We start from the raw sequence: 15,049 nt of genomic DNA on the forward strand, positions 1-15,049 counted from the left end.
GCAGCAGACTGTGCTGTTTAGTATAGCCTCTTGAAAAGGAGGTGCTACTTGATCCAGTCTCTGTATCTTGTGGCTACATAAGTGTTGTTCAAAAGGAAGATTGAATTCTCTGCTTGCTTAAGTTTGGGTTATGGTGTGTTCCCAAATGCAGTGGGTGGAACAGCTTTCTGTAAGTTAATTCTAGTTCACTGTTTATCATGTTTTCTCTCCATATGTCAAATGAGAACTTTAAGCAATATGAAAGCCATCTTACATTGTTCTTGTGTTGGGTGGTATTTACTTGAGTAGATGGAATGAGCAAGGAGCGCTGAAATGTCTCTGGTTTACCTTGCCAACAGGTTTCATTTATCTTTGCATCATAAATTCCTTGTTCCAAAGTTTCCAGAAATTTCAGATGGCTGTGCTGCTTCTATGACAATGTTGCCCTTATTAAAATGACCAGAATTTCAAGTTGGTTTCAGTGCGGTGGGAGCAAGGCTATTCTAGCAAAAAAAGCGCTCCCTTCTCTGTTGCCTAGAAATGCAAAGCTTATGTAAGGGCTTGCAGAGGAGTATGGGTGAGCGTGAGGAAGTACCATTAGTGAGAATGGAAGAAGCAGTTTAGCAGGAAAAACAAATGGTATATGGAAGAATAGAGGGAGTAAAGTGACACAATAGAGAGGGGAAAGGCAGCAGCTCTGCCAGTAGGGACCCATCACAGACGTGGAAAAAAGGATGAAGCTAGCTGCCAGGTGAGGAGTCATCTCACATTTATGTATGTGTGTTCATTTGAAAGTGAGTTTCCAACGTGAAATTCTCAATGAATTTTCCTATGGAGATTTGGAACAAAAAAATTCTCAAATACTGGCTTAAAGCCCCCCAAATCTCAGAAACTTGAAGAATGTCTCATTTTAGGACCGCTGAGGGTTAGTTATGCGGCAGGCTTTGTTGTATCCTAAACTGTCATTTGTAGGTCAACTTTTATTCTCTGGCCCTTGTAACAGATGTACTTTTAATTTTGCCAAATTTTGTTGTGACTTCTGAGGACTGTGTTGAAGTCACTTGTAAGCCAAATTGCAAACAAATCCAAGCCTTAGTTTGTTTAAAAATAAAATAAAATGGAAAATGCTTTGTGTTAAATACAACTTTAGCCCAAAAGCCTTGTTTTGTCATGGGTGAACGTGGCTGCTCCTGTTTCTTCAAACACTGAAGTAATTCTTCTGTCTCTACAGACGGTGTGCTTGATTTATCCACTAAGAAGAGTCCTTGTGCCAGCAGCACCTCTCTGAGTCATTCCCCAGGGTGCTCCAGTACTCCGGGAAATGGGTAAGAGAAAGCAACTTACTATGACCTTTTAAAACTGTTTTTTACTAAAAATGTGTGCTTACCTCCTGTTAATTTTAACTTAATTTTGGTGTTAACCCTTTGGAGTAATGTGTTTTTCAACTTGTACCTTTGGTAAATACCTTCATCCCACCTGCCAAGTAAGAGTTGTTGCAAACTGAGACAGGTTTAATTTGCAGTTAAGAACTCTTAATCTCTGTTATTTTGGCCAATTTTGTACTTAGGCAAAGATTTTTCCATTACCTGTTTCTTGGGTTCAGTGATAAGTGATGTCCGTGGAGATGCAAGTTCAGTTAAACGTATGAAGAGTCTTAGATGCTTTGCAATATAATATAGATTTCATTTCACTTAGTGGAAAGTTAGCTAACAGAAAAGTTTATTTTAGTGGTAGCAATGATTTGGGTGATGAACCGAGCTGAATTAGATTTAAGTCACTGCCTGCTCTTTGTTAATATTTCCTAGCATAAACCACAACTTAAAAAAAGAAAAGCTGGGGTGAGCGGTAGTCTGGTAGTTCAGAAGCAATTGCTTTTTTGGATTTGTGATTGTACTGTAGCACTGAACAAGTTTTTTGTTTGTTTTTTAAATTAAAATGTGGTGTACTAGTCTTGCCTTAAGTAGTTCAAGGTGTGAAAGAATGTTATATCAACAAAATTTCTTTAAGGTTTCATATTTCTAATGGTCACCGTTTGCATATATTTAGAAACCTTTTACTCAGCCAGGATTGAGTTAATTGTACTGTAGAGGCTGACCGGGACCAAGAGGGATTTTGGGTGTTGATGGGAGAATTTTTTTTCTTGAAGCTACTGTGAACAAGTAATTTTTTTAGTGAAGCACAGAAACAGTATATGGTTTAAACTGCCATTTAATTGCTGGATTTAGTTTTACAATAGACTTTGAAAAACTAGAAATTTTAAACTAACAACCCACCACCACCACCAATTCCATGTACTGCTTACAACTGATCTAACTTTCACATTTCTCTTTGGAAAAATATTACTGTCTCAGATCTCTCCCTTCAAGATTACTTTTTCAATTTAATATTTCTATTAATAAAATACTTCGATCCTTGTTTAAAAGTTAGTCTTAATACTTTTTCACAATTCTTTAGCATAAACATTCCCCACCACCTCTTCTCTTTCAATTCTAAACAGATTATTTCCAGCTTTATTTTCCTAGGAAGGCAGCAGAAGCCACTGAGGCTGTGTATTGTTTGTTCCCTTGTTTGTGTATCAAGCGAGGGCCAAAGTCCAACATACAGAGATGATAGGGCCAGCATCTGGCACTGTCCTGATGGTCAAGAAAGGATGTGGCATACTGGCACCTGTGATTACTTGTACAGGTGTGTGGTAAATGAGGGTGACTGTTGAGCATCAGCGAGATCAGATGTGACCCTCTACCATAGTTAGCTGCCAATATGTCCTTTATTTAGGCATAGAAACACTGGTGTGCATTCTGATGCTGTTATGTGCTGTAGAAAGGGCAGAGAATGCACATTGCTTGAGAGAGTTCTCTGGAATAGCAAACTTTCATTCCTTTCTCTGGGTTTTGTTCTGGATCCTTGTTGACTCTTGTTACCCACTTCAACTATGACCTATTGCATCCTGGAGAGAAGCTAGTAGCGTATGTATCAAGCACTGTGTGTGTTATGTGCCAGGTCCTTTCACTGGATGTCTTTTCTCTAAGGACTTTTTTTTTTTTTTTTTTTTTAAATCCCAGTGTGATGTTAAAAAGAATCATGTAGCTTTTCAGTACTACGTATCCTACTCTTAAATAACGCTGACTTAGCTAGAGGGCTTTACATCAGTATAGTGTCCCAGAGCATTAAAATAGAATCGCTTACTAGTCTCTTCGTTAATCTGCGTGTTGAACATGGAGAAGTTTGGGGGTGGATTTTGAAACTAGCGTGACTTAATTACTACAGGGGGCTAAGCAAGCAAAATATTAAAATACATGTGTTCATCTGCAGTAGTGGTACTTTGTGTCGTAGAAGGAACACTTGTGATGAAAGGAAAATGGTAAAAATACATACCACTTTTTCCACTATTAACCTTTGATCTGGATGACAGAGCTAGGATCTTTTTTTTTTTTTTCCTAGCCATGCTGTGTATCAAATGAGAATCAGGGACATGTATATATGCAATCAGTTGTTGAGAGCAATTTGGTAAGTCTAGTGTAATGCAGTGTTCTTCTTTGTGATCTGCAGTATCTCAGCTTTCATATTTGGTGCTTAATGAAAGTCAAGCAAATACCTCTGAGGCCTGCTAAGCATTTTTTTTTTTTTTTTTTTTATGCTGAGCAGCAATTCTTCAATATGATGTAAGCGAACACTATCCAAGGTTTCCACCTATGTGTAGATACTGCAGGTGGCAGTCATATTTGCATGTTGAATATGTTGCACTTTGGCTTACTCTTTTATTACTGTACTTGTTTAGTGGTAACGTCACACCAGTAACACAGTTCTGTGTAGATCTATGGCGATTGATTACTACTTTGTAATGGAGGTGCTATTTTCAGACCCTTGCGCGAAGTCTTTTCTACTCCGAGAATTTGTGAACCCAACCAGAGACCAGCCAACAGGTTTCATTTTTCTTTGCCCAAAAAGCTTCTCTTTTTTTGCGAACAAGTTTTAAAACTGACTGATGCTGAGACTTAAAAAAAAATTTAAAAAAAAAATTTTTTAGAGAAAAATAAATAACACAAAAAGTGATGTTACCCAAGCAAGGCCTTCTAATAAAGGAGTGGCCCCCTCACCCATCCCTCCCTACCTGTGCAAGTCCTGCTCACATCAGTTTCCTTCCATCCAATTAGGCGACCTGGGAGACCCAGCCAGCACCATCCGGAGGGACTACAGAGTGGTGATGGGGTACCTCCAAGAAGCTTGCAGGATGGAACCAGGGAAGGTTATGGCCACTCCACATCTCTTAAAGTACCGCTGGCTCGATCACTCCAGATTAGTGAAGAACTGCTGAGCAGAAACCAGTTTTCTACGGCTGCCAGCCATGGGCCATCTGGACTACAGAATCATGGACAGCACTTAATATTATCCAGGGAGGCTTCTTGGGCAAAACCACACTACGAATTCAATTTCAGCCGCATGAAATTCAGGGGAAATGGTGCACTCAGCAACATCAGTGACCTTCCTTTTCTTACAGAAAACTCTGCCTTTCAAAAAATGGCACTTCAAACTAAACAGGATGGGAAAAAGGACGTGAGCCATTCATCTCCTGTGGATTTAAAGATACCACAAGTTCGAGGCATGGACCTTTCATGGGAGTCCCGCACTGGTGACCAGTACAGCTATAGCTCTTTGGTAATGGGTTCACAAACGGAGAGCGCGCTTAGCAAAAAGTTAAGGGCTATCCTTCCAAAACAAAACAGGAGAAGTTTGCTGGATGCTGGACCAGATTCCTGGGGCTCAGATGCTGAGCAGTCTACCTCTGGACAGCCATATCCCACCTCAGATCAAGAGGGAGATCCTGGCTCCAAGCAACCTAGGAAGAAAAGAGGGAGATACAGACAGTACAACAGCGAGATACTGGAGGAAGCAATCTCTGTGGTTATGAGCGGGAAAATGAGTGTTTCCAAAGCTCAGAGTATTTATGGGATCCCCCACAGTACACTGGAGTACAAAGTTAAAGAGAGGCTGGGCACTTTGAAAAACCCTCCAAAGAAAAAAATGAAATTAATGAGGTCGGAGGGGCAGGATGTTTCAGTAAAGATTGAATTAGATCCCCAGGGAGAAGCAGCACAAAGTGCGAATGAATTGAAAGATGAGTAGGGATGTTGTAGAGTGCCAATTACTTTGCAAGCTGGGTGAGCACTACTGCATTGTTCAACCACCACTGAGCGCACCTGATTCTCCTATTTACTGCAATGATCTTTCCTTTGCAGTTTAGCATAGACTTGTGTGGACACAGGTGAAAGGTGTGCTCTGAATGTCACATTTGTAAATTTTTCTAGCCTGGTATGGCGCAGTTTCCCTCCTTCACCTGCCCACTACCCCCCACCTTTTTTTTTTTCTTCCCTTTTTTTTTTTTTCTTTTTTTTTTTCTTTTGCCTTTTGCATGTTTCTCTGTAATAGAGAGTTGAGTTACCTCACAAAGAATGCAGATCTGTGGAAGTGGACATCTTGCCTGTAGAGCCTGCCTGAACTTCTGGTTTTGGATTTTTCATGTCTGCCTTTATAAAAATAGTCCACTTTGTTAAACTGATAGTCTCCTAAAAGCAGGCATTTTTTGAATGAGGATCAGACTGTCATTCTTCAAAATGTTTCAGAAATCTTTTCCCCCTTCCTTTTCTTTGATCCAGTTGATTGAAGGATTTAAGCTAAATCAAGTTATTTAGGAATGGTACCTCTCTTGAACTCAGAGATTTGTTTATTAGATGGATAATCAATTGGGTCTAATTAGGCTCTCCACTGTTTTCTTTCTAAATTAAACATACTTACCATTCACTGTCTGCTTAGTGCTCACCCGGAGGGGAGGGGAGGGAAAACTTACATACACTACCTTCAGAATATGTCAGTTAATTATTTGTGACACTACCTTCGCTGTAATTTTGTTTGATATTTTTGAAGGGTGATATTTAGACTCACCTGCTTGAGGATGTAGCCTTATCTCACGGAAGACAAGCTTCTCACAGTCAGGAGCAGTCAGGGTACACTAAATGATGTATTAGGGTATGCCTCATTATAACAGAACTATGGTTCTTTGTGACCTTTATGCTTTTTACAGACTTGATTCTCAGTTTACTAAACTATGTGGTTCCAACAAGTTTAAATGACTATAATCTGGGGAAGGGGGATTTGTGTAACAAACTACTGTGATATTGCAAAAAAAAAAAAAAAAAAAAAAAAAAGGGAAAAAAAGCCCACAAAACAGTGATCTCAAACGTTACAACCTCAGTAGTCTGCCCAAATATCCACATTAGTGAAGGAGCTTGTTAATGTTCAGGGAAGAAGTAAAACACTGGTAGCCTGATCTAATTCAGGCTCTGCATCATATCTATCTGTAATACTGTCAGGGTCGAACACTCAATGAATGGGTGTTTCCTTTTTAAATATTACAGTTGCCAGTAGCAGGAATTAATCTAAGTCCTGCTTTTTTGTTGTTGTTTTTATTTAATCTATTTTGATAGTGGTTTAGCACATGCTAGAATAAGCATTTAAACACCGTAAAAGCACTCCGTAAACCACAAATCCAGTTTTTTTTCAATATGATGATACCGTTTATCATTATATGGAGATCCAGGATAAGTTTTGTACAGAACTTTTATCTTTGATACTTTCTGCAGGAGTTGTCAGTAACTAGGTGGAGCTTACTGGACTTACCACAATATGACCAAATCAGAATTGCTGGTTCTTCAGGTAGAAACAATTCGGTCTTAATCTGTGCAAAAGGTAAATAGAATTACCATTTTTTTCCCCATTTGCACAACCAAAAGAAGCATTGGAGTTTTTGTGTGAGAGCATTAAGTGACATCAGTGATTGAAAGTGGTTTCTCAAAGTTCATGGGAGGGTGGCCTAGGTAGCCCTAGGGATGCTGAATGACTTCTGAACAGTTGATTCTATTAGTCTCTCCCCCTCCCCGGCAACTTCATATTTTCAAAGGTTAGGCACACCATTGCTGTCGTTTTAAATATGCACTGCTCATTCTTGGAATGGACTGGGCATTTGGCCCCAAGTATACTTTGTTTTTGTTTACTTAATATATTTTAGTACTCAAAATCCTGGTTCCTCGTAGCTCTCTAGTGTCATCTTGGCATTTAAAGCAGTTTAAGCTCAGTAGCAGTATATAAACTCTGCAATACGTTCCAGTTTAGCTGGTGATTGCAATAAAGGCGCAGTTAAACGTGTGGTTTCATCTGCTGTTGAAGGTTATGGTAGAAAGTTTGCTGCAAGTTTAAAAAAAAAAAAAAAGTAACACAGTTTTACTGTTCAGAGAGGTTTAACCTTTTGCAGTTGTCTTTATTTAAGCAACATGAGTTGAGTTTTATAAAACTTGTCACTGTAGTGTATGTGGAGTGCTCATTTTACTAACCTAAATATTTTGTATGTGTATGTTTAAGTGGGTGACAATCGTGCAGCAGAAGAATGGTGTGCCTACCCTTTAATGCTGCAGTTTTAAAAGAGAATTTGTCTTGTCATTTCAGACTGTAGGCTAAGAATTGTAAATAGATAGTGAGAAGTTGAGTACTCTTTATTTGCTTTGGTTAGAAAGTGGATTTAAGAAAAAAAAAAAAAAAAAAAAGACAACAAACCAAACGCGTAACTTTCTCAGTTTAAATGTCCTGAGACCTGAAGATTGTAATACTCATGTCTACAAAGCTTTTAAACACAACACTTGATCTGTGATAACTTAATATTCAGGTAATCTTTCTTTTTCGAGAAGCTTTTGAACAACCATATTTCCTCCAAAGGTCTCTGTTTAAAAAGGAAAAAAAAGAAAAAAGTGTAGATTATTTTTTAAGCACTAATTGCATTACATTGGTAACTGCAATATGAAATAGCCATTATTGTTTTGTGAAGCATGGTTGAGATTAGTTAGTGGTCCCTTTTTAAAATTTCATGAGCCTCTCAAAAAATAAAAACAAATTTAAAAAAAAGCTGCTGAATATTCAAAAGATATATATTTTACCTTATTGTAGGTTTTGTAAATTTAGTCTGTAATATTCAGGTGCACCTTTTAATGTTACCTTTTTGTTTCAAAGTCCCATCTAATGTATTTTCTCTGAGGTGATTCATCACATAAGACTAGTATCACTCTAAGTGCTGCAGTGATCACTAATGTTTTTGTTTCATTTTTCACTACATATTTTTTACAGGCGCTTTCAGTGTAGCTAACTAGTAGTATTTGGGATCATTTTAAATATATGATTGGAATTAATGTTTGTCCATTAGCATGCTTAATTTTCTGCTGACCAGCAGTTTGCATGGCCAAAATCCCTGGTTGACCATATTTTGGTGTGGGAAGGTGTGGTTCACTGCTGTCTTTGTAACAAAAGCCTTGTTTCTCATGTTATTTCTGGTAAGTGGATGCTTATGTTACTTGGATCACTTGGACAGGAGAGAAGGTTTAAAATCTTTCTCCTGCTGCTCTTTTGAGATCACATTAACGTGTAACATAGACAAACTGCAACCCTGTAAAAATCGAGACGTCATTAGGAGGAGGCCTTTCGGGTATTTTTCGTCACTAGTTTTCTCTTATTCCCGAGAATGTCCATCCGATGTAGTTATTGGACTTAACAGTATTGTTGTGTACTACGTTGATGTAGCTGAAAAAGCCTGACAGCAAGAAACTGTGAATAATATTTGTGGCAGTCTCTGAAAACTAGTTTTTCAGTCCAAGTATCATGAAGGAGAATCCCTCTCCCCTGCCCCATCCTAGCAAAGTAATTTTATATTTTGTGTGTATAAAGTTTTAAGAATCAAGTTTCATATTGTACTGAAGTTTAGGTGTTGCTTGGTAAATCTTTGCTGCAGCATATAATTGAAGATGAGTAAGGCTTAGTGTGGTAGGGGTCCTGGTGTGGAGTTAATTATCGTACAGTTCTGGTGAGAAAGCCCAACATGTATGAAATGTGTCCGTTTTTTTTATTTGGACTTGTAAGATGTAAAAGTGCTTTTTTAGAACTCTGACCTATTACAAACTATTACCTCACTTTCAGCCAGCTGGATCCTCATTCCACGGTGTTGTTGGCATTATTGTGGCCGTAATGCTTGAGTACAGCTATAGAGTTGAACGTTTCTAGTTAGATATTGTAGGGACATGTTTCTGGACTTGTTTTTATTTCTGTCAAAAGCTATTTTATTTTCCAGTCATTCCCTGATTATTTTTTTTAAAGGCTTAAGACAGTTTCCTTTAGAATTTCTCATTTTTTTTTCCCTGTTGCGCAGGAGAAGTTGCTGCATAAGCAATACAGGTATGCCTTTACTTTCTTCTTGTTGCAGAACTCATAATTTGATGCTTGTATTACCAACCCTATTGCTAGACCTGAAGTCGAACTCTGAATTTTCATGGCAATTGGAAAAGAAATGATTTTTAACAATGCAGATGTACAGGTAGGGTAGTACCTCCGGTAAGGAAACACGTTCAGATTCTGTGTTCTCATGCAACTCCTATACCACCTTTTTTGTAGAGCTTTCCAGTGCTCGAGGATATTCTTAAACATGGGAGGCAACGGCACATGTTTTTAGACTGGTTAAGAGCAGACAAGGAATAGTCTGTGCTTTATCTTGTGGCAGGCTGACATTTGAGTCTAAGCATTTCTTTCATGAGAACCCAAGAGTACATTGCCTTCCCCTGGAAATTCACAGGAGCTGGCAAAGTGATTCAGGGGCTTTAGGATTGAGTAAGCTTTGTATAGATTGAAACAACTTTTTAGGTGTGATTGAATTGCTTTTAATATCATCTGCAACGATTGTTATACAGGCAAAACTGGAATTACTGTGTGTTTCCTTCCAGTTTACTTTGAAGTAATGCTCTCAAGATGTCCTTGAGTCTTAGGAGAAGAACACAGTGTCCAAGGAGTGAAGGGAACACTGTGCTGTTCCTTGTTCCTCAAAAACAGTGTGGCTACATCTGTAATGTAAAGAGCTCTTTCTTCAGTGAAGACAAAATTTTAACTCTCCAGTGTAAGAATGCATACACTTGTTGCAGTCCAAACTCTTACAAAGGCAAAATTATTAACCTGTGCTGAAAGCTTTGTCACAATATTTTAAATAGCTTAAATTCTCTGCCAAAAGTTAGAGGTAGAATGGGAAGGGTTGTTTACCTCATTTTCGTGAGGATCAGAAACTTCCAGGTTTTGCCCACAAATGTTTTAGAAACTAAATGTAATTTCAGTCTAGGTCCATGTTGCTTTTTCTTGGCACCAGTAGATAATGTTGACTAATATTGGTTTAAAAAGCTGTACCTAAAAAAAATAGTTTTGAGACTAGTTTTTGGTACTATAAAGGTTTCCACTTGATCTCGAATTATATCGAAAACTCAGTAATTAGAACCTTCAGAAACCTGAAAATCTGCACTGCTAGTTATATGCAGTTCTGATGGATGTAGCAAATAAAATAACCACTACAGTTATTCATTTCTAATTATCCAGTGTATAAACATGGTATACTGTGATGATCACTAAGCAGAGAGATATTGCGGACTCAAAATGATCCGTAGATTCACTCCACATATACCAGAAAAAAATGTAAGTACCTACAGCATTCCAGTGTCCATCTCTCTCCTTCTTTCCTGTTCTTGCTTTGATTGGGGCCAAGTCTCTATACCAGTATTACAGCAGCAGTTTTGGACTTCATGTCCTATCAAATTATGCCTATATTCAGGTATGGTCACGAAAACCTTCATATTAAGAGAGCTTTATTTAATCCTCACAAAAATCTCTTAGCCCAGTTGCAAAATCTACTTTCCTGGGCGACGTACTAGGAGGAAGGATTTTTCTCAGCTTGTCCAGGGCATTTCATTCACCTTCTTAAAAACAAACATTCCCACCCCTGCCCCTGTGCTTGTCTCTACTGAATTGGTAAGTATAATTTAGAAGGACTCAAGATGATAACTCTACCTTATGGAGCAGGGATTAGGATACAGACTTCATTCTGACTGGAGCAGGAAAAGTTAATGTCAGAAAACAATTTCTATAGTCATCACCTAGTACAGTCTAACTAGTACAGTCTAATGTTTTTTTCCTACTCGGAATTAATGAAGACACCACTGCAGCTACTAATAGTTTATCAACTACTTGGTGCTACATTTCTCAAATATTTTTGCAGATATTTTTTATGCCTGCGTGAAAGCATGTAAACTTTACTGTCACTATAAAAAGCACTTGTCTGACCTATTCTAAAGTACCAGAAAAGGGATAAGTAACTGCAGCACTTTTTCTGTTACAGTGCCAGAATCTTAATTAAATCTGGTCTTCAGGTTATGACATATTTTAAACATACAATCTAGGATCATTAATGGCTTTTCAGGTCAGATCACAAGTTCTCTTGGGATACTAATCTGTCTTTTAAAGACTAGTACAACAAAATATTCTGAAGTTCAGGCAGGGGATGTATATATATACATGCCTGATATTTTTAACTAATCATTTCAATAGGCCATTTCAGGGCTTGACATTTGGAATCTGGGATGATGGGTAGGGAAAGGGAAGTTTCCCAAACTGAAAAATCATTTTGGATCATTATTTAATCTTCAGTTTGAAAACTATATCACAAGAAAAATGGGTAGGGATTCTTTCTCCCTTATGCCTTCAGGGAATGAGTAGTATTTAGAATCTCTGGCTGAAATTCAAGCCTTTTTACCATGTAAATTTTTAATATAAACTCATTGACATGCTTTTTACATCTGAGGACTGAAAATGGATCTTAATGTTTAAGTTGTGGAATGGTATATTTCTTAAATGAAGGGGGAACATTAAAAAAAAAAATAGATTAGAATACCAGCATTAGTGAGCTTAAGGAATTTTAGTATGTAATAGCAAAGTATAGCAAAGTATTTGATTAAAAAAATTAATCTTGAATTGCTAGTCTGTAACTAGGTGCATTCTAATTTAGCAGGTGAATATTCTTTACTTATCGATATATGATGGGCTTTTTGCAAATAGAAACCTTTATCTGAGTCCCATGTGTTGCTTGTACTGATGGGATGTATGCTTACAGCAGCTTACTGCTGCTTTAAAATGTATAAAATATGTTTTGAGTGTTTGCTCATAACTCTTTCTAACCTCCACTTGTTAAATTGTCAGACATTGGTATTTTATCAGTCCGCAATGTAAGTTTAAACTAATGTTAGGAATCCAACTTGTACACACACTGTTTAAAAACCCTCAGGGACAGTTTACACACTATCCTCACTCAATTCAGGTACTTGTACTCTCTTCTTAAACCTAGCAGTGACTTGTATTTTGTTTTGCTTTTCTTTTGACGTGCTGATAGCACATCCTTGATGAATGTCAACTTAAAACTCAGTTCAGGTATCCAGGTATAACTCAGCCAAACGGATTTTAAAGCTGCATATTTACTCTCCAGCACACAGTGCCTCAGACACTTATAGTGGCATTCTGTATATTCAGTTATTACTACTGAGCAGATCGCGTGGGGGTTCCTGGTATGTATTGTAAGAAATTCCTATGTATATTATATAATATGTATTATATTATATACATATATAGTATATATGTTATCTTAAACTTATATATTTTAAAATGCCACTACTAGCCAGCGCAGCTAAAAATGAAATACATTCCCAACTGCTTCTGCGAACGGCAGAGGCAGCTTCTTAACGTGGCTCTTGCTTCTCTCTCACCATAACTACTTCTAACCTCAAGCACGGGTCCTTGGCTGTCTGACCTCTACACTCTAGTTATGCAATGTCCTTAGAGAATTCTGTGCACTGGCCACTGTGATGGAAACCAATGGGCCGGGAGTGCTTTGAGTTTATTAGTAATTGTTCTGCCAAAGTTGGTGTTTGTATGACAAGCGTGTAAACCTGTCAGATAATCAGCAGAGGTCCAAGTTGGTAATGCTGTACGTAATCACTTCCACCTAATTGGTAGGACCAGATCCTCAGCAGGTGTCTCCTCTCTAATGCTGAGCACTAATTCAGAATGTGTTGGCACTTAACATCTGTAGTGATGGGCCTCCGTGCCGCGCTTGCGAGGAGGAGAAACTTTAAAGTAAAATCTGCTGTTATGCTCTCGTAGTGATCTGTTGGCAGTCGCAAGTCAGCAACACCTCTGCTTTATTATTTGACACTTTACATCTAAAAAGTCTTCTCTTTCTATTTATGTAACCCATAGTCTTTGAAGAGTATGGAAAATGGCATTTCTCTCTGACCTCTAGAAGTTCAAGTGTCATGGGAAAAAAAAAAAAAAAAAAACAGGAACCCCCCCCTTTACTCTTATGGACCTCATTTCAATATACTGTTTACAGTTTGACGGAATTGTATAATTTAATATTTCTCTTGTACTGTAGTTTATATTTATTTACAGATTTTTTTTGTACTGTGTGATTTGAATTTTTTTGTTCCTTGCTATGATCAATGTTTTATGTAGTAGAGCACTTATGATCACAAATTAAGGTTTTTGGTTTGATTGCACTACATTAATTTTTTTTAATGCAGTTCTGATTTTTTGACTGGACTAAATAAGCTGTGTCTTAATGTATGTGATAAGTACTTTAAAATTTTTATTTCATGTGGTCCATTTATTTTTTGCATTGTATGTCAAAGCGCTAATTCTCTTGTTGTGCATGTGTAAGATTTAATGGCTCCATTGTATTATTTGACCATGTCATTTTGGAAACACATTCCCAGCTGTAATGTTGTGTATGGTAGTTTTCACTGGATGCTAGACTTTTCAAAACCACTATTCTTCTAATAAATTTTGTTGTGAAAAACTTTAAGGGGTTCCAATTCTATTGTTTCTAGTGTGCTTTCTCAATGCCCGCACTAATCACCTGAGGTTTTGAAATGCAAACTATCACAAATCAAGAGAAGCAGGGGAGGAAGTGAAAATAGAAGGTAAAGCAAATTCTGGCCAAAGGATCGAGCTTTGGAGTCTCTGTACTCTGGTTCTTGTCCTAAATTGGATTGGCGATAAAGCTGCTTTAGCAGCTGGGTAGGGAATACATGTGAAAGCTGCAACGCTGTCTTGTAGCAGCCTGGTCTCATGAACTCCCATACTCTAATTTGCTCTTCCCTACTGGCTGCCTTCTTTCATGGTAAATAATTTATCCGATGAAGAACGAACAGTCTCTCAGGGGGAAACCAACAAAAAAAAAGTGATGTAGGCTTGTTCATTGAGCACTTAGTAATGAGTCAAGGTAGAAACGGTGGTAATAAAAGCCTTGCTGGGAGCCCTGGTCGTTGCCTTGCGCGGTTCGGTTTGGCTGGCGCGCACAGTCTCGTGCGTGCGCAGGGTTAGGCAGTGGGGCAGTGTGCCTTTTTGAGCAGCTTGGTTGTTTACCAGAGGAGATGGGGCCAGGCTGAGGGAGGTTGCTTAGCTGCTCGCTTGCACCAGTAGGCACTGGTGTTGCTTGAAGGTCCCCAGCTCCCAATTAACTTACGGAAAGCTCTGTCCTGCTGTCCTTCTGCACAGGGGCACAAGGCAAATTCAGCAGTGACACCATGCTTCAGCTGGCCCTGGTTTGAGACCCATGTTTACTTTCTCACGACCGTACTTTGGGTTGAACTACTTTTGATGTTATGCATTATTGATACTGAAATGCTGAATACTAAAAAGTAGGTTACAGTAAGTGGTGTATAATGGAACCCACGTGAGTTTAGGCATTTCTGCTAACCTTTGTGTTCAGTCCTAGGATGATTTTGAGAGTGATGCATAGGGATTTCTTAGCTTTAGGAAAATTTAAGAGTGCTGCGTGCTCTCTAGCCCAGGTTTCTTTTCTCCTGAGAAATTGCTTTCTTCGCTTGTGCTATTGAAAAGTAGGTAATTTAGGGTTTACGTTTGCTAATATGATTTTTCAGTGCCCTTTTTTTTTTTTTTAAGATCCTTAAATAACTGTTACATTGCAAACTAACTATTGTATTCCTTGTGTACTGGTAGTAAAAACAAAAAGCAAAATGGTAAGGTAGCTGGGTGTTGTCATTAGTTTAGCTTTACTGGGCAAATCTCTTTTAAATAAAAAACTTGGTTTGACTAGAGACTACATCTTACACTTACTCAGGAATAGTGAGTCTTTATGTGTAAATAGCTTGAA

General features: G+C 38.1%; 1 protein-coding gene across 1 annotated transcript in view; it reads left to right on the forward strand.

Annotated features, from left to right (window-relative positions):
* LCOR (ligand dependent nuclear receptor corepressor) overlaps positions 1-13,735 on the forward strand; it is a 63,442-nt gene extending 49,707 nt beyond the window's left edge. The window contains exons 6-7 of the mRNA XM_030031554.2: positions 1,211-1,304; positions 4,134-13,735. Of these exons, the coding sequence (XP_029887414.1) occupies positions 1,211-1,304; positions 4,134-5,103 (1,064 nt within the window). The 3' untranslated portion in view covers positions 5,104-13,735. The remainder of the gene's footprint in view (positions 1-1,210; positions 1,305-4,133) is intronic.
* The last annotated feature ends 1,314 nt before the right edge of the window (positions 13,736-15,049 follow it).

Source organism: Aquila chrysaetos, chromosome 11, assembly GCF_900496995.4.
Source record: "Aquila chrysaetos chrysaetos chromosome 11, bAquChr1.4, whole genome shotgun sequence".
Classification (NCBI taxonomy): domain Eukaryota; kingdom Metazoa; phylum Chordata; class Aves; order Accipitriformes; family Accipitridae; genus Aquila; species Aquila chrysaetos.